The 18,582-nt window shown below is 50.7% G+C and overlaps 1 protein-coding gene across 1 annotated transcript in view; it reads left to right on the top strand.

Annotated features, from left to right (window-relative positions):
- The window catches only part of Srp68 (signal recognition particle 68), a 29,659-nt gene extending 16,576 nt beyond the window's left edge, over positions 1-13,083 (top strand). The window contains exons 9-16 of the mRNA XM_055592300.1: positions 3,478-3,576; positions 4,832-4,896; positions 7,120-7,276; positions 8,594-8,688; positions 10,005-10,134; positions 11,245-11,320; positions 11,692-11,744; positions 12,320-13,083. Of these exons, the coding sequence (XP_055448275.1) occupies positions 3,478-3,576; positions 4,832-4,896; positions 7,120-7,276; positions 8,594-8,688; positions 10,005-10,134; positions 11,245-11,320; positions 11,692-11,744; positions 12,320-12,547 (903 nt within the window). The 3' untranslated portion in view covers positions 12,548-13,083. The remainder of the gene's footprint in view (positions 1-3,477; positions 3,577-4,831; positions 4,897-7,119; positions 7,277-8,593; positions 8,689-10,004; positions 10,135-11,244; positions 11,321-11,691; positions 11,745-12,319) is intronic.
- The last annotated feature ends 5,499 nt before the right edge of the window (positions 13,084-18,582 follow it).

Raw genomic sequence — 18,582 nt, 5'->3', positions numbered from 1 at the left:
CTTTATACTAACTTCTGTGCTGTGTGTGTGTGTGTGTGTGTGTGTGTGTGTGTGTGTGTGTGTTTATATGTGTGTCGGGGTATGTTGTTTTGTTTTGTGTCTTGAAAAGGTTTTCAATGTGACCTTGGCCATCCGGGAATTTGCTATGTTGCCTCTTCCTCCTAAATGCTGAGATTAGGATGTACCACCACTCCGTTTTATATTATTAATACTTGCTCAATCCCGAGTGATCACTGGTAGTTGTGGTGTGAGGTGATTTTGAGGCAACTCATTTTGAGAATTTTAAATATTTGCAAGCTTCATGATTTTTAGCCCCTTCAGTTCTGGGGAGAAAGACCTGCTTCCATTTTGTTTGTTTTATTTATTTATGGTTACATTTTAAGTGTACTTTCTGTGGGGATGGGGAAGACATGCATGCCCCAGCACACAGATAGTGGCAGGACAACTTGAGAAAAGTCAGCTCCCTCCTTCACCTTGAGTCCCAGGGGCTGAGCTCAGTTGGGAGGCTCTCCCTTTCCCTGGTGAGATAGCTCTGGCTTTCTGATGTCTTCGTAGAGTGGAGAGCGGAAAAAAAAAAAAGGAAAGAAGACACAATAACAACAAAAATCAACCTTTCTTTGTCATATTTCCTTTTGTTTCTTTCATCTGGACCGCTCTCTCAGGGCTGAATGAGGCTTGGTTCCTGTCCCCATGGTTCTCCTGTGGGTGTGGTGGGGAATGTGGCCAGGCTTGCCTTGTCTGTCTCTTAGTCACACACCACCATCTCCCAGCAATTTCTACCAACAAGTGAAAACAACCCAGGAATCTCTTTAATAGCAGGAGACACTGTAGCCAAGTGTCCGTACTGGCTGGCCTGAGGCACATCTGAACACTGGGAGTTTCATAAGATGGATCTAGCCTCGATTGATTGAGACTAGTAGGTAGCTCATCATTTCTAGGCTTCAGACACTGCCATAGGCACACCTGGGAGAAAGGCCACACATTTCTATACAAGGAGTTTGCCATTTGTTTTCAGATCACATCCCTGCTGTCTCGGTAGCAGATGTGGCAGGCTGGGCTGTAGAGAGAGGAGTCTTGCCCCTGCTTGTGGAAAGGCGTGTCTGCTCTCGGGAGTCATCTTGGCATCAAGTATAGGTTTTAGAGTAAATGTGAGCAGTGACTATAGAAAGACTTCCTGTTTGGAGGCACTGCCCTGGGCAGGAAGACTCAGGACGAGTTCTCAGATAAGGGTGGGCTCTGAGTCACTGCGCTTTGTGGGCGGCACATGGAAAACAGACGAAGTCCTTCCCCTCAGATATGCCTTTTCCTTGTTGTTGTGGAATATCTGCATAGAGTCCTCATTGAGGCTGGGCAGATGTGGGGGCATCGGAAGCTTGTCTTCAGACCCTGATGCCAAGGTGACTGCAGGTGAAGGCACAAAGCGGCTTAGTGTCCTGGCCCTGGCATGCTTTGACTTTTTAAGTGTGAACATTTCCTACCAGTAGGAAAGAAGACAGACCCTTATTCATGACCCGTTGCGGACAGCCTGACCCCACCCATCCCACCGTGTGCTGCGTTGTGAGATAACGTGGGCTCTAGCGCTGACCCCTTCTGTGGATGACTGTTTGGATCCTTCAGTGGTGCCAGGTGCTCACGTAGCTTACTCGGTTGTCACAGTTCCACTGAAATCTCACTTTGAAAAATTGTCAGAGTTAATGGCAAGATTATGAGCAATCTTCTCTGGAGTCATAGTAGACAGTACTGTGCCTTGCCTTGTTTCTGTTGTTCTATTTAAATGGCCACGGATTATAATATAGTCCCAGCTGCTGGGCACGCTGATGCCACTGCTTTTCAGAGTGTAGCTAGAGTGCATGCCTGTTCTGCACACCTGTTGCATATCAGGCTCTGCTATTGTGTGGAGTGAGCTCAGGGGTCCTGTTTGCCTTCAAGTTACAGGAGGCCAGGGCCCCAGTCTGTTCCCAAGTTAGTGAGGGACAGGAAAGTCAGATGACCCATAAGTGGAAGGCTCTATTTGGTTTAGATTGTGCAGTCTACAGAGATTTCTTTACACTAAAAAGTAGGAAAAACACAAGTGTGCTTCAGAAAGTGTTCTCCGAGCTCCTTCACCTCTGACAGGAGTGGGAGTTCTGGGCAGGCTCTGGGCTTCCTCGGAGGCGGATTGGATGTTGATGTTCTCAGGTTGGCTGTTGGCTCTGTGGAAAGTCAAACATAACTGTGGAATGCTGGTGTTTTCGTTTCAGTGGGGCTGCCAGGGGCACAGGGCCATCTGCTCTCTGCCTTTTGTCGCTCCCCTGCTCAGCTAGATTCTTCAGGCCGGATAAGCAGGCATTCAGTTAATGAATCACTTTGTCATTTGTCCGAGTGGTGTGGCCCAGTACCGTGACAAAGCCTGTCACCTCATCCTTGGCAACCATTTCTGCCCAAAAGTTGTTCTCAGAGTTGGCTACGTATGACATGTTGGCCACATTGGACACAGAATGTCTAGAGAAGACAACTTATTCTGACACTTAAGAGAAACATCGCTCTGGTTGGCTTTTGATTGGTACTGTCTGTCTGTTGCTCGAATCTAAAAGAAATCAGAAGCTGCAGATCGGCTCACATTTGTAAAGGTTTGCAGACACCCTCTGAGCCAAACTGATGCCATCTTGGGAGTTTGGCTGGGACTCCTCACAAAAGATTGTAATGATTGGGCTTGTTGGCTGTCCACATTTCCTCATTGAGGGAGGGTACCCATAGGGTCATAGGACGGTCACCTGAGTATCCAGCCTCCTCTCCCAACCAACTGTATGCAGGTCGTGTGCAGTTCTGCCCTAACAGCATGGGGCGTTGGGAAAAGGCAGAGGAGGGGACTCTGTCTGCTCAGGCTTGGAGGAGCCATTATCCCTATTGGGTGCAGGCCTTCTAGGGTGGCAGCTTTAAGGTCACACCTTGCTGCCTGTAGGCCCTTACCAGCTGCCCTGTAAGTAAGCCTGATAAACTCACTGTTGTCCAGAGTAAACTTTGGTGAAGCTGTACATCTGTTGGTCACTTCTCCGGGGGTGTGGGGTGCCGGCACCTAGCAGAGGTGTGAGGTCTAGGGTAGGGAGGCGCTCAGAGCACCAGTGCCCTGGCAGCTGTGGGGCTGTTCTCAGCGTGCGCACTTCTTCAGTATAGTTCCCATTGCAGTGTGAATGCTGGATAAGAGCATCGTATGCACAATGCTGTGTAAAGGCGCCGTGAGGGCTGGAGTTAAGGTCAGCTGCTCCTTCAGAGGACCCAGGTTCAGTTCCCAGCACACTATTGGCTGGCTCACAAGTCTCGTTCCAGGGACCGCAGGCCCTCTTTTGGCCTTCGTGGGCACACACACACACACACATTTACATAATTTAAAATAAGAACTTTACAGGTTCTCCTGGGGCAGGTGTGGCAGGAGGATCAGTTACTCCTGTGCCCTCCTCCAGTTTGCTCAACAGTCTTCTGCGTTTTGCCACTGTCTAGGCTGAAAGTGAAGAGACAAAGGAGCGCCTGTTCGAGTCCGTGCTCAGTGAGTGCCGAGACGCCCTTCAGGCCGTAAGGGAAGAGTTGAAGCCTGATCAGGTCAGACATCTCCTGCCTGGCTCCAGGTCCTCCCCTCCTGTCCTGTCCTCAGGAGGGGAGGTGCGGGTCACTGTGCATCACTTGGCCTTGGGGTGTTTGTAGATTGATCAGCTTATAAGCAGCAGAGGCCTCAGGGCTCCGCCAGGTTTACAGCTTCGTTCTTATGGCTTCATAGTCATCCAGGGGTCTCAGCCTCTTGCCTCCAGGAGCGCCCTGGTGTCTGGTGCCTCCCTTTTCTAATGCTGTCAATATTGTGGGCCTTTCAGGCACCTGGACTGAAAGCCTAAGAACTGTTTTATACCTTCTGTGTCACCACACCCTGCTTTGTTCCTTGTAATGTCCCTTCCCTGGTGATGGTCCCCGATGGTGTTTTGTTGAAGCAGAATCTAACTGTATAGCCCAAGATGGACTTTAACTCTTGCTCCCTGCCTCAGTGAGGGCCAGACTTGCCGAGGTTGGTAGCCATGACTGGTTTCCACCTGTTCTTAAACGGCATTTTAACGTGCCCAGAGATGGCTATAAAGGTGAGGTGCACACCTGTGACTAGCATTCTGCAGACTGAGGCAGGAGGACCACCAGTTTGGAACTGAAACACTTAAATAGAAGAGACCCGCAGTCTCTTCTACCAGGTGCAGGAACATCACCACGGCTGCTGGAGGTCAGGGGTGGAGGTCAAGGCTTAGGGCCTGGTCCTCAGCCTCACTCAGGTGTGACAGCACAGGGTACACCAGGGATAGTAGGGTCCAAAGCAAACCTTAGGTAGTACCGTGGTCTGACTACTTTTTTTGTTTTGTAGTTCTACTCCTTGAACACAGGGCCTTGTGCATGCTAGGCAAGTCTTGTGGGTTTTTTTAAAAATCGTTTGAGCCAAGATCTCATTAAGTTCCCAGGCTATAATCAAACATAGGCTCTTCCTTTCTTGGTCTCATGAAGAGCTAGAGCTACAGGTGTGTGTCCCCACGCCCAGCAGGGCTGTCTGATTGTTGTGACTGGGGTAAGACACAGGGACCAGAGGGCAGGAAGCCTCACCTGCAGCTTCTTCAGAAGGCTGTGGCTCAGCATTCTGTCCTTCAAGACCATGCTTTGGATGTCAGTGGCAACTGACATCCTGTAATGTTGATAGGTGCTGGCTCCTGAGGGGCATGACACCTGACAGAGTTTGTGGCTCTGTGGGGAGAACTTTATGGACCACAGTGGTTGAAGGGTATTGAGAGCCAAGGCACGAGTTACTTTTTACCTTTTTTTACCTTTTCAGAAACAGAGAGATTATACCATTGATGGAGAGCCGGGGAAGGTATCTAATCTCCAGTACCTGCACAGGTGAGGGTTAACTTTCTTTTGTGTGTGCTTATATACATTTAAGGTTTTTAGTTTAATTTTATATATATGGGCGCCTGCATGTATATCTGTGCATCACATATGTCCCTGGTAGCCATGGAGGCCAGAAGAGGGCATTGGCTCCCCAGGAACTAGAATAACAGATTGTTGTGAGGTGCCGTGTGGATGCTGAGAGGCCAACCCTGGTCCTCTGCAGGACCAGTGCTCCTAAGCCCCAGTCTGTCTCTTGAGCCCCTTAGCCTCCTGCTTGCTTGTTTGAGATAGTCTCTTTACGTAGCCCTGGCTGTCCAAGAATTCACTGTGGAGACCAAGCTAGCTTCAGATTCATAGGCTTCCAGCTGTCTCTGGCCTCTCCCAAACGAATTGTTCCGGCTAGCACAGCATGCAATTGTTCCGGCTAGCACAGCATGCGCCTTCTCCAGCTAGCCCCTGCATGGAGGAATTTCAGTCGTGAACCACCACACCCAGCCTCAGCCAGTAACTTTGGAGCTGCTGTGACCTAGAGCCCGCTTCCTTCCTTCTCCCAAGCGCAGCACTTTATGTCACTTTCATGTGTTAATTCCGCCTGCAACCATGTGTGAGGCCCGAGCCTGCCCGGCTTGCTCCTGTGCAGTCATTGGCCGCCACGTGCTTTGTTCACTGTGAGTGTGTTCACTGCTGCTGCTTGGGCTGGGTCTTTGCAGTGCCCTTTTGCGTGCCTGCCTGCTGCTTCTCATTTGCTCTTTATGGAGTTTTAGAGACAGAATCTTCGTATGTAACCCAGCCTAGCCTGGAACTTCTGTGCAGTCTCTAACTCCCAGCAATCCCTCTGTCTGAGCCTCTCAAGTTCTGGGATTGCAGGCCTGAGCTGTCCTGTTGGCCCCGTGTGCTCTTTCACATACATGTTTAAATCCCCTTAAAGATGGGTTAAGTCCTCACAACCTGCTAGTAGCAGAGCACATGAAGCCTTGGCATTTCAGCTCACAGAAAGTATATTTTTAACACACTGAAGAAGAATATATTACTTGACAATTCCACTTCTCACCCAACTTCCCTGTGCATTTGACTTTGAAATGTTAATTTCTTGCCCACTGCTTATAACTTACGTGGTAAAGTATTCCTCCATCTTCAGCCCTTCCTGCCCCTGTTTTTGGTTTTTGTTTGTTGAAAGGAATGGATGATTCGCATAAATACAAAGCCTACAGGAAGGTCATAGGAGGGTGTGGCTCAGTGGCAGGGCACTTGGCCTCGCATATATGCCTAAGACTCCTAGCCACCAAACGCGTACGCGCACACACACACACGTGCACACACACACACATAACACACATTCCTCCCTTGTCACATTTGATCTCTGCTCTTGGGGGTTTGGTGTTTGTGAATGTCAAATTGACTGTCAGATGACTCAGGCCCTTGGCATATCGAACTGGGTTCGCCCATAGATGTTATGTGTTTAGTCAGCCTGAGGAGGCTCCTGGAGAGCTCTGCATCCACGTCTGTGTAGTGTGGAACCCCAGAGGCAGAGTGGAGCTCACCCTCTGACCGGGACCAAGGCCTCTGAGGCCACCTTCTCACCTTCGGGGGTGGCTGGTCAGGGTGTGAGTTTCCACTCTCCTAAGATCTTCATGGTTGAGAGGGCAGCTTTGGACCAAAATGGTGAGTCAGGAATCAGGTAGCTTTTGTGTTTGGGTGAACTTTGTAAACCCCTATCTGCTCGTGTATCATAGCTACTTTTAGGAAACTCTCTCATAACCCTTTCACCCGTTTCTCAAAATTAGCTTTTTCAGTTATTTTAGCACTCCTTACATTCTCCCTTTAGCTCTCGAAGTGTTGCTACTCTTGACTTGGTCACCTTTATGCCTAATGTAGTTCCCTGCTCTGCACACGCTCCACTGTGCTGTGTCCCCGCATGCTCTCACTCCTCCTCCATGTGCAGCCTCAGAGTAGCCCCTGTGACTCGTGTGAGTGAGGCCACATGGTGACGGCACACTGCCCTGTGCCGTGTGCTTGGCAGCTGACCAGTCCTCCAGAGACCGGCTAATGCATTCTGAGGACTCGCAGTGTCCTCTGAAGCTGGCAGCTCCGTGCCTCCGGGAGAGGGAGTGAGGGCCAGACAGCCCTGCGGTGGGAAGCTCCACATCCCACCGCCCTCGGTCAGTCCCAGGTCAGTGCTCTGTCCAGAACATGAGCTTCCTTCAGTAACCTGAGCCGGCATGTGCATTGCAGCTACCTGACCTACATCAAGCTGTCCACGGCAATCAGGCGAAATGAGAACATGGCTAAAGGCCTACACAGGGCTCTGCTGCAGCAGCAGCCAGAAGATGACAGCAAGCGCTCTCCCAGGCCTCAGGACCTGATCAGGCTCTATGACATCATCCTGCAGGTAACGCTGGGGACTGGAAAGGCAGCCTACCCTCTGCTGTGTTGAACACAAAATGATTTGGATAGTGAAGGACTGTTGTAGTGCTCCATGTTTCAGACATTTTGAGGTGTAGATACTCGTGTACCCACAGGCGTTCACCAAGGGCATCCGCAGACCCGAATCCATTCTGTCAGCCTGCCGGAAGTTGGTTGGTTAGTAAGCTTGATGCTTGTAAGCCAGGCAGGATGGGTGGCGCCTGTAATCCTAACCATAGTGTGGGTACCCCAAGCAAGCTTATACTGGGTTCAAGGTCAGCTGGGCTACGTCACCTCCAGAAAAATGGAGACCATGGGGCCGGGGAGGTGGCTCAGGAAAGGACCTAGGCTGGAGCCTCATTCAGAATCCACATCAAAGGCCAGGCCCAGCAGTGAGCACCCATAATCCCAGCACTAGGGGGTTAAGGACAGGAAGGTCCTGGGGCTTGGCGGACAGACAGTCTAGCAGAGTGGGTGAAAGGGAGTCTCACAAAAGTCAGGTGAGGGAGGGGTGTAGAGGGATGGCTCAGTTAAGAGCGCCTGCTGTGAGCTGCAGAGATGACTCGGTGATTAAGAGCACGCACGGTCACCCTGTGGCCTTGCTCCTCCTTGGAGAACCCGAGTTTGGCTCCCAGAACTCAACCCACATGGCCCCCAGTCACCTGTAACTTCACCTCCTGAGAATCTGACCCCCTCTTGGTCTCTTTGGGCACCTGCACAGGTGACATACACAAACACACATACATATAAGTAAAAATAAATTATAAAAAAAAAAAATGACGCTGGGCGTGATGATGCACAGCTTTAATTCCAGCGCTTGGGGGGCAGAGGCAGGCAGATCTGTTAGTTTGCGGCCAGCTGGGTCTGTCTACATAGTGAGTTCGCACAACAGCCAGACCTGCATAAAGAGAGACCCTGTCTAAAGGGAAAAAAGAAGGGAAGGAAAATGAAGCAGAGAGCGGTTGAGGAAGTTATCTGATGTTGACCTCTGGCCTCTGTGTGATGGGCGCACATGTGTGCATACATGCTGCCTGTCACTGTCAAATGAGTAGGCCAATCTGAAGTGTAGGTTTTCCACTCCGAATGATCCAAGAAGTCTCTGAAGGTTGGTGAGGGACAAATGCGCTCTCCGTGTGGGCAGGGAGGGGACGCCAGGTGCAGCTGCTGCCGGGCCACGCCTCACCGACTTCCCGTGACTTTGAGTGTGGATTCCATTTTTCTCCGCCCCTGTCTGCTCCTGAAAGGTCTGATTAAGATCAGACTGGGGCTTCTCCTCACGAGTTTTCTTGTTGCGTCTGTGTAGAATCTCGTGGAATTGCTGCAGCTTCCAGGCTTAGAAGAGGACAGAACCTTCCAAAAAGAGATAGGCTTCAAGACCCTGGTGTTCAAAGCTTACAGGTAATGTCCTTTAGGTTGAGAGGGCTCAGCTCTGCCCCCCACCAATAAGCTTCATGGCATGGCCTGCCCTGTGGAGGCACGGTCGTCGGAGTTAACGTGGCTGCCTAGCTATGAGAGATTGTGCACACCTGTGTATCTAAAGGAAACCCTCAGCCAAAACAGCAGCCAGGAGTTCCAGAGTTCATCTACATTTCTGACAGACCTTGTGCTTAATCTTAGCTTCTCTTTCTTCCCTCCTAGTGAAAGCACTGAAAGAGCAAGCATTGGGGAGGGCGTTGGCAAACTAGAGCAGCCAGTTCAGGGAGCCTGAGCTGACCTGGGCTGAAACAGAGATCTCGGTGGCTGAGCTGGGTCCTGGTGTGGCTCACCTGAAAGTGCTCGGCAAGGGTGGGGATCAGGGCGGGTGCAGAGGAGAGAGTTCGGGTCACCTTTCATTGGCCCTCCTCTCTAGGTCCCCATAGCGCCCTGTCCGTTATGTCAGGGGCAGCACCATGGTGCGGTTGGCCCATAGAACTTTGGTTTGGTTTTCTGAAAAGAGATGCTTGGAGGGAAATAGACAGTTATGGCTCAGACATGTAGACAGTGGTGAGTGAGCTATGTTTGACCTAGTTGGCATTCCTCTCCTGCTGCCTCTAGTTGCCACCATCCTTGGGAATGCCTCCTCTGCAGTCAGCCAGTTAAAGACAGTGGTTTGTATTGGACCTACATAAGAGTCATCTGAAATTGCTGGGGCATATTTGGAAGTTTTCCAGTAGAGGGTTAGGGGTGGGGTTTCCAAGACAGTAATCCAGAGTTAAGAATCCTGTTTTTGCTGGACTCAGTGGCACATGCTTGTAATCCGAGCACACAGGAGGCAGAGGCAGGCAGATCTCTGTGAGTTCAAGGCCAGCCTGGTCTACACAGCATGTGCAGGACAGCCAGGGGTACACAGAGAAACCCTGTCTCCAAAAAAGAAAAAAACCAAAGAGTCCTTTTTTTTTTTTTTTTTTTTTTTTTTTGGGGGGGGGGGGGTTGTTTGTTTTTTGTTGTTTTTGTTTTGGATTTTTTGGGTTTTGTTGTTGTGTTGTGTTTCGTTTTGTTGTGTTTTGTTTGAGACAGGGTTTCTCTGTGTACCCCTGGCTGTCCTGCACATGCTGTGTAGACCAGACTGGCCTCGAACTCACAGAGATCTGCTTGTCCCTGCCTCCCTGAGTGAAGGGATTAAAGGCATGTGCCTGGCTCCATTTCCAGATTGAACATTAAGCCTGACAGCAAGGACTGCCGCTTTGTTGTTAGGCAACTGTTGCTTTAGAATGCTGTGACTCTTTCTCCATCAGGTGTTTTTTCATTGCTCAGTCCTATGTGCTGGTGAAGAAGTGGAGTGAAGCCCTGGTCCTCTATGACAGAGTTCTGAAATATGCAAATGAAGTTAGTTCTGATGGGGAGGCCTTCAAGAACAGCCTGAAGGTGAGCTGGGGACCTCCCCTTGTTTCCAAGTGCTAGTGAGGTGTGCGGGGCCTGTGGACACCTCAGCTGGCAGGCTCTGAGCAGCCCTTCTCCCAGCATCCTGAGTCATTATCTCTGTAACCCACCCTGCTCCAGGCCTGAAGACGGCTTAGCTAGGAAAGGAAGCTGTTTCATCCAGCTGGGGGTAGGCATGCCTGTAACCTTTGCCCTGCAGAGGCTGAGGCTGCAGAGCAAGCTCAGAGTCAGCCGTGACCACAGAGAAGAAGCCTGTCTGAGAGATAGGGTGGGGAAAAGCCGTTTCTCTGGTTATGGAGACACAAACCCCATGTGTTGTTCTCAGATTGGCTACTCATGGAAACCACCTGGAAAAATTTCAAACGCTGTGTCCCTGTCATAGTGCTTCTGCAGGTGTGGGATCTGGAGTGGACACTGGGGTTTTCAATGCTGACTCTCCATCCCACCTTTGTTCTTGGGAGTGTGACTGGCCCAGCCTTTACCCTCACCATGCTTCCGGTCTCTCATTTGCCAAATAAAAGTTCAGAGTGGCCACCCTGGGGTGCTCGTGAAGATGAAAGTAGCAGGTGTATGTACCCCGGGTGTGGGCATGGGCTACGTTCAGAGCTGGGCAAGCAGTGTTGCTCTTTTGGGTGTTGTTCCTTAAGCTGTGTCAGCGTTTTCCACTTAGAAGCAGCCAGGGTGGTGCTGGTACTGGTTTCTGATGTTTTAGGAGGATGTGGTCTTCAGGTTGACCTCAAACTCACTCTGTGGCTGAGGCTGGCCTTGAACTCTTGCCTCCCAAGTGCTTGTATTATCTATCAGGCCCAGCATATGTTGAGTTTTGGTTTTTGTTTGTTTTGTTTCGTTTTGTTTCAAAATAGAGACTTTACCCCCACCCCCCAAGTCAGGATTTACTCTGTGTAGCCCTAGCTGTTCTGGAACTCACTTTGTAGACTAGGCCTTGAACTCAGAGATCTGTCTCCTTCTGCCTTCTGTGGTTTTTTTCTTTTTAAGTCTAAAAAATCTGAAATCCCAATGGAATCATCACCTACCCCAGGCCTGCGTGGCTCGCCGCTCCGCCTGGCCTGCTCAGTGTGTGTTGTGTTACTGCAGGACCTGCCTGATGTGCAAGAGCTCATCACTCAAGTGCGGTCAGAGAAGTGCTCGCTGCAGGCTGCAGCCATCCTGGGTAAGCCACCTTCCTGGTCTCGGCTGTGTCCCCAGACTCCCTCTGCTACTTTTCTTCCACACCCTCCACCACTGTTGTACTATAAAAAGTGTTTGGGTTGGTCTCTTACGACTGCCATTTCCTAGCCCTTCTGCCTGCCTCACTAGGCACTGCATTGTGGAGAGGAATTTGAAAACCCTGTCATACTATCCCTTCTCAGCATCTTCCAAACCCTGCTGCCCCTGTGGGGTGACCACAGTGACATCGCACTCTGTTCCTACTGACCGGCTTTACTCGGGATTTAGAGCTATGCTTACCATGCTGGTGAAAAGCCTTATTGTGGCAAGAATGTGCAAAGCCCCTGTTCTTACTGAATCCCTGTGAATTTTCAGATGCAAACGACTCCCACCAAACAGAGACCTCCTCCCAAGTCAAAGACACTACGGTAAGACTGTCTGTGGCCTCCGGGAATAAGGGAACACTCTGCCCTGCTTCTAGGAACCCCTTTCCTTGCCTAGACACCCACAAGCTACTCAAATGGCTTGTTAATTGTCATGTCCGCTAGGGAAGTGGAGGAAGTCTTACGTCCAGTGTCAGTAACTAGTAAAGCTGGGGATACGTGAGGCTGAAGAGATGGCTTAGTAGTTAAGAGCACTTGCTGCTCTTGCAGGCTTGACTTGAAGCAGCCACATGCTGGCCCACAGCCATCCCTCACTTATAGGAGAGCCAGTGCTGTCTTCTGACTTGTGTAGCCACTATGCATGCAGGTGGTGCACATATGTGTATTCAGGCAAATTAGTCATACACACAGAGAAGTAAAAGTAACTTAAAAAGAAAGTAGCTTAGGAACATGCTGCGCACGTGTTCATGTGCGTAACATGCTGTAACATACAGGCCTGTAGTCACAATATGTGCACACACAAACTGAGAGCTGAAAGAGCGAGCACGAGCAAGCTGCGTGCACAGCACAGCAGCTTCCCGCTGTGGGCCTTCCGGTTGACGTTTTAATCTGTCTTCCAGCCTCTGGTTGAAAGGTTCGAGACCTTTTGCCTGGATCCTTCCCTCGTCACCAAGCAAGCCAACCTCGTGCACTTTCCACCAGGATTCCAGCCCATCCCTTGCAAGCCTTTGTTCTTTGACCTGGCCCTCAACCATGTGGCCTTCCCACCCCTTGAGGACAAGTTGGAGCAGAAGACCAAGAGTGGCCTCACAGGCTATATCAAGGGCATTTTTGGATTCAGGAGCTAACCAGGCTCTTCCTCAGGGGCAGGGAGGTCCTGACTTACTCTGTATTGTGAGACAGGCCGGGCACGTTCCATGGCATTAAATCCAGGCCTGCTTGGCTGGGGACAGAGCTCAGCACCCTCAGCCCTCTGTCCTTACATCTTGTGTGTCTGTGACTTACTTTTGTAACCTGTCACCTTCTGGGCCCAGAATTGGGGTCTCTCTGTCCCCTGTGCCTCCTGGGGACTACTGCTGTCCTGGTCCTTGTAAGCCATGGCTGATCACTTTTGGTCAGTATGAGTTTGGGGGTCCACACCAGGCTTGGGGGGCTTGGGAGTGTTGGTCATGGGTCCTCAGTCCCATGGATTTGAAATGAACTCCTTGCTGTGAGCGTCCAGAATCCCCTGAAGTTTGTCAATGACTGAAACGTGGGCAGCGTCACCCAGAGTTATGGTCAGCCTTACCTCCTCCTCGAGAACAAGCAGAGCGCTCTATTTTTAACTATGTTACACTCGTAAATGATGAAACCAAATCTTCTATTAAAAGGCAAAGATGATGGAGACGGTGCCTGTTCTTTACATGCCCTTCCTCACTCCCTGCCAGCTCTCCCAGGGACTTGGTCGAATGGCTGCGAAGGCGAGGGCATCCTGCCTTGCTGGCAGCCACTGTGTTGGAGGCTTTCAGAGTCCCTGTCTAAGCCACATGTGTTGGAGGCTTTCAGAGTCCCCGTCTAAGCCACTGTGTTGGAGGCTTTCAGAGTCCCCGTCTGTAAATTTAGATGCTGCAACAGCATCCTCTTCCCTCCTTACCTGTTTTTTCTTTGGACATACTTTTCCTTATTTTCTGTTACAGCATCAGTAACAGACATCACAAAAAAAAAAAAAAAAAAAAACGTAAGAAAGAATAAGCCTGGCATAAGCCTGAAATTCACCAGTAATCCTCAGTCCCTTTGGAAAGCAAAGGTCTACCGCATGAGTGAAATGTTGGCCACATGCAGTTCAGACCGGAACAGGCTGGATGTGTGAGGGCAGGCTGAAGGCTGAGGGTCTGAGTGTGTCCCTGGAGGGGGGGTCCCGGCAGGCACGCATACCAGGGGTGGAAGGATGCAGGAAGGGTTATGGGAGACGTGCTGCGCTGGCCTGGAGACTCGGGTGGCCGCCTTCTCCTTTGGGAAGTGCTTAGGCATCAAGGAGCCATAAAGCTGTTTATTGCGTATGATCTTGGCTGTCCTGGGGTTCAGATTATTTTTGTTTTGAAGTTTGACCATCTGCCTGTAATTTAAGAGTTTCCTTTCCCCTCTGCTTCGCTCCTGCCCTCCGTCCCTCCCTCCCTACGAATATACATCGAGATGAATGACTACAGATTGACAGCTGCTGCATTTAGCCCTGAAGGCTCTGGTCAGTGTCAGGGTGGGCCTGAGCAGGTGCTGGGGTCATCTCATTTTCCTTTGGAACTGGTGACTGAACCCAGGTCTTGCACATGCTGGGCGGGTACATTGGCCATTGGGGTCACTGAAGCCCAGTCCTTAATTCCTACCCTCCCCCTCCTCTGCCCTTACAGCCCCAGGCCACTGGCAGGGGCTCTGCGCCTCTGCACACATTTCCTGTCGCTCTGGCTTGTTCTCTACCCTGAGGCCCTGCTGTGTAGGGAGTCTGGGTTGGAGAGGCTCTTTTCAGCTGTGGCTCAGTTTGCCTCATCTTAGGAAGGTCTCTATCTCCTCTTACCCTCCACAGCATAGCCTCATGGGTACCATGCATCGTTCAGACTGTGTTCTTCATTACAAGATTGTTCAGTGGTTTTTTTTGTTTTGTTTTGTTTGTTTCTTCCTTGTAGCTATCTATCCCTCTCAGGGTCTCTGCCGTTAGCACCCTGAGAGGCACTGGCATTGTCAGCCTCATGCTTGCTGACTGTGACGTGACGGTGTAGAACACTGCCTTTGGGTCACACACATGATGTATGTACATAAGAAAATGGACCTGGCAGGGGTCAGGGCTGAGGTCCCTAATTAGCTCACAAATGCTTTCATACAGGACAGGACTCATGGGCATTCTAGCAACCTGTATCACAGTCCCCAGGCCCAGGAGGTGGGCCCTGTTCTGTTGAAGCTCATGTCCCTTCCTAGAAGGAATCCCTGTCCTTGTCTGTCTTCTGTCTCCCTGGATTGAGGGGACTACAGGGAGAAGGCACTCATCACTGGCTTCCCTGCCTGATCGGGTCTATCAGGTGGGACACTGCAGGAGGCAGGGTTCTGCTGAGAAAGGCAACAGGGGGGAGGCCTTGAGAAACTCCTGCGTATTTTTTCCATCGTGCCCTCCTCCCTCAATGTACATTCCTTCTTTGCTGCTTTATGTCAAGAGTGAAATTTTGAAACCCCTGCTTGCAGCAGGACATTGCCAGCCTCAACTGCCGTCTTCCCTTGTAGCAACTCAAGTTTTTAACCAGGCTGAGCTGACAGCCTACGACAATGAGAGAGCAACCCTCGTCCCACAGTGGTCTTGGACCACAGGAAACACCTGAAAGCTGGAGTGCTGGCTTCACCCTGTCCAGGAGAGAAAGGTCCTGCTCCCTCTCCTGTGCTGTGACCATACACCATTCGTTACACAGAGAAACTAGTTGATCGCAGGATTCAAAGCAGCCCCTTGGTGCCTGCATTCCCTGAACATTCAGAGGGATAAGAAAATACCCAAAGATAGCAAAGATATGTGCTGCTTCTGATTTATTTAGTTTTTTTCCTTTGAAGACAGCTGTTGCTACAAAGGAGATGGAAAGCAGATTTAGCTGTAGAATTTATTGATGCTCCGAAGCTTGAGAGAATAAATTGGAAGCTGCCTGCATCTTGACAGCACCAACTGGAACAATCTAACCTGCTGTTCTTTTAGCCTTAGACATACTTGCACAATGGCTGCGGGCCTCTGCAGAGCCTGGGAAGTGGCTGTGGTCAGGGGTGCTCCTGGGCAGGCTGAAACTTGGCTGTCTGCTGTGTATGTGTGTGTGTGCATGCTGACTTCCTCTCTGCAGGAAGGGCTCTGCAAATGCCCGCAGAGGATCCTTAGTTTCCTGTAGGTTCGAAAAAGAAAAAAAAAGGAGCGAGAGCTCAAATGACACATTTAATTTACTCTTACTGGGGAGAGGTGTGCTTGAATGATGTGGTGTGGGTGTGGAGGTCATTCTTCCTCTCCTGAGTGCTCTCTTGGCAGCCTTAAGTAATGCTGCTCCTAGTTCCTTGGTGTAGAAGGCCCTGGAGGAAGAGCAACAGCCCTGTGCTGCCCTGAGAGGTGGGCTGTGCTTCCTTTTGTTCCTCTCTGAGCAGACCTTCCTCTGGCACTCCATTTTATCAGGCACACTGCCAAAAAGAACCTCCCCCACACAGCTCGGATTCTGGGGGTCAACCTTGTGCCTGACAGGAAGGAGGCTTCTAACTTCCCACCCGCTGTCCTTTCTCGGCCTACTTGGTGGATGGGTTCTCTGTTCCTTGCTAGGGCAAAGAGCATAAGGGACGGAAATCATTCAGGTTGTCCAAGGGTCAGATGGCAGATTCTGTGCAAACCAAGGGCAATTTCCTGCTTGCAGGGAAAAGAGAATTAATTACCACCATCTGCTTCTTGCAGGGGACAAGGACCTCCGGAGGGGCTCCTGAGCTAGGGAGGCTTGAGGCCTGGCATTCTTGCCAAGTGCCCCTGCACACAGCTGTATTTGTACTTCGCTGTGCTGAGCGGTTCCCTGTCTGCTCAGCTCTCCTCAGGCCCCAGACCCCTGTGGTTTCACATGAGCTGCCTACCTCAGGCTGCAGTTGCAGACTAGGAACGCTGAAGGTGCAGGATGAGAGGGAGTGGAATGCTCAGCTGGTTTCAAACCTCTGGATCCACAGAGGAGGAAGCAGGGTAAGGGACAGGGAGGACCAGAAACCATGTCCCAGGGCTAGAGGTGGGCCCCTGGGGCCCACCCTGTCCAACTGGTAGGTCAGAGTTATGCTACTAAGTTTTTCGTTTTTGTTTCTCTGTTTTAGACAGGGTCTTGGCATGGTCTCAAACTCAGCATCAATCCTCCTGCCTCTGCACCATAAAATTTTTTGCTTTGAGACAGTCTGGTGGAGTTCCGGCTGGCTTTGAAATTGTTACAGATCTGAAGATGACCTTGAACTCCTGATCCTTCCTCTTAAGTGCTGGGGTAACAACCTTGTCAAAACATCCACCTATGTCTCAGAGAATACGAGCTGAGCTATGAATGCAAGCCTCCCCTGTATTAACAAGTTTGCTAGAAGGCACAGATTTTTTTATTTTAAATTTTATTTTAAAATTCTGTGTGTTTTGCCTACTACATGCTTTCATGTGCAGAACATGCATGCAATCCTCAGGGCGGAAGAGGATATCAGATGCCCTGGAACTGGAGTGACAAATAGCGATGACCCACCTTGTGGGTGCTGGGGTCCTCTGGGAGTGCAGCCAGAGCCCTTAACACCTGAGCCGTTTCTCCAGCCCCTATTTATTTATTTTTAAGACAGGAACTCCTGTAGCTCCAGCTAGTCTCAAGCTCCGTAGCCAGAGATAACCTTGAACTACTGACCTTCGTGCCTCTGTCCCTCCAAAGCTTGAATTTCAAGTGTTACTGGGTATATGCAGTGCTGAATATCGAAGCCAGGGCCTCAAGAATGCTAGGCTGGTACTCTACCAACTGAACTTCATCCCCAGCAGTAAAAGCCAAATTAAAAGTGGGAGGTCATGGGGGAGTTATCATATTTAACTCAATATACTCAAAATGCCATTGCAATGTGTCGCCAATATTGAAAAGGAGCGAGACAGTTTGTCCTTTTCCACAGAAAGTGTTTGAGATCCAATACAAATTTTGTACACGGATCTCAGTTTGGTTTAGGCGTGATCAAATGCCCAGGAGCCACAAGGGTAGTGTCTGCCATGCCAACATTGCAGGTCTCAGTAGAGGCAGGAACGGTCATGGCTTCCTCCTATGATTCATCCTTGGCACCAAGGTGGCTGTCATCTGAGTAGGAACCCCCCCCCCCCCCCCCCGCTGTGACGAGTCTGCCTGCCTGCCCGTGGCCAGCCCTCAGCTGGGAGTCGATTTGATTTGATCTTACGGTGGACAGCACACCAGGAAGTCAGCACTCATTTTTCTTGCAGTGTGTCAATTAGCCCCTGAGCCTTGAAGCACTCATGGGCTCCCAAAGTGCTCATCAGCTGCCTGGAGACCTTCTAAAGAGGAGTGAAGCTCTGTGGCACAGACCAGCTGCCAGCTGGGTACCACCCGCCACCCGACCCCTCCTCCCCCAGCCACTACCTTCTGGGATGTGCCTTGTCTTAGAGGACCCAGGTCTGGGAGAAAGGTGGTAGTTAATTCCAACCTCTGGGCCATGTGGTCACTTAAAGCCCTTCGTGAGCCGATTGCCGGTGTGATATTCATGTTTAGGAGGAAATTGTCTAGGGACTAAAGTGAAGGAGGGCCGGGATGAAGGCTGAGTGCCTTGCATCCCCGCTGCCGCCTCACGAATCATGTTGTGCCTGGGCCAGAGGTCTCCTTGTTTCCTGTGGCTGTTTGCTCTGGCAAGGCCTCCTGTGGCCTTGTTCACCCCACAACCCGTCCCTTCCCCTCCCCCCCCCCATCGCCACTATCAACCTCTTTCAGGACACAAAACTGAATCTCCTTTCTAGTTCCGTGGCCAAATTCAGCAGCTTCTTGGTGAGATGCAGCCAAAAGATGGCTGGGCCTCTTCTGTTGCCCTCAGGTCCTGCTGGAAATAGTTCACTTGTCACCTGATGTGAAAAGCCACCAATTCAGTGTTCTACCAGGAGACGGGACAGAGGAACAAGCAGGGTGACATGGACTTTTCAGTGACACACACACACCCATTGGGGCTTAGCTGCAGGTTGATCCCTTCTGGTAAGATGTGCCTCTCTGAAGCTAGCCTGAGAATCTTCTGAGGGTCCTAGACGTGCACGGGGCACCAGCTGGGTGGCACCACATTTTAAAAATAGCAGGTGTGAGCAGTTATGGTGGTCACACCTGTAATCAGTACTGGGGGCGGGGGGGGGCGGAAAGGTTGGTTC

This window comes from Psammomys obesus, unplaced genomic scaffold, assembly GCF_907164565.1.
Source record: "Psammomys obesus unplaced genomic scaffold, mPsaObe1.curated_primary_1811, whole genome shotgun sequence".
Taxonomy (NCBI): Eukaryota; Metazoa; Chordata; class Mammalia; order Rodentia; family Muridae; genus Psammomys; species Psammomys obesus.
The sequence above is the reverse complement of the archived record's forward strand: the minus strand, read 5'-3'. Positions and strand labels throughout refer to the sequence as shown.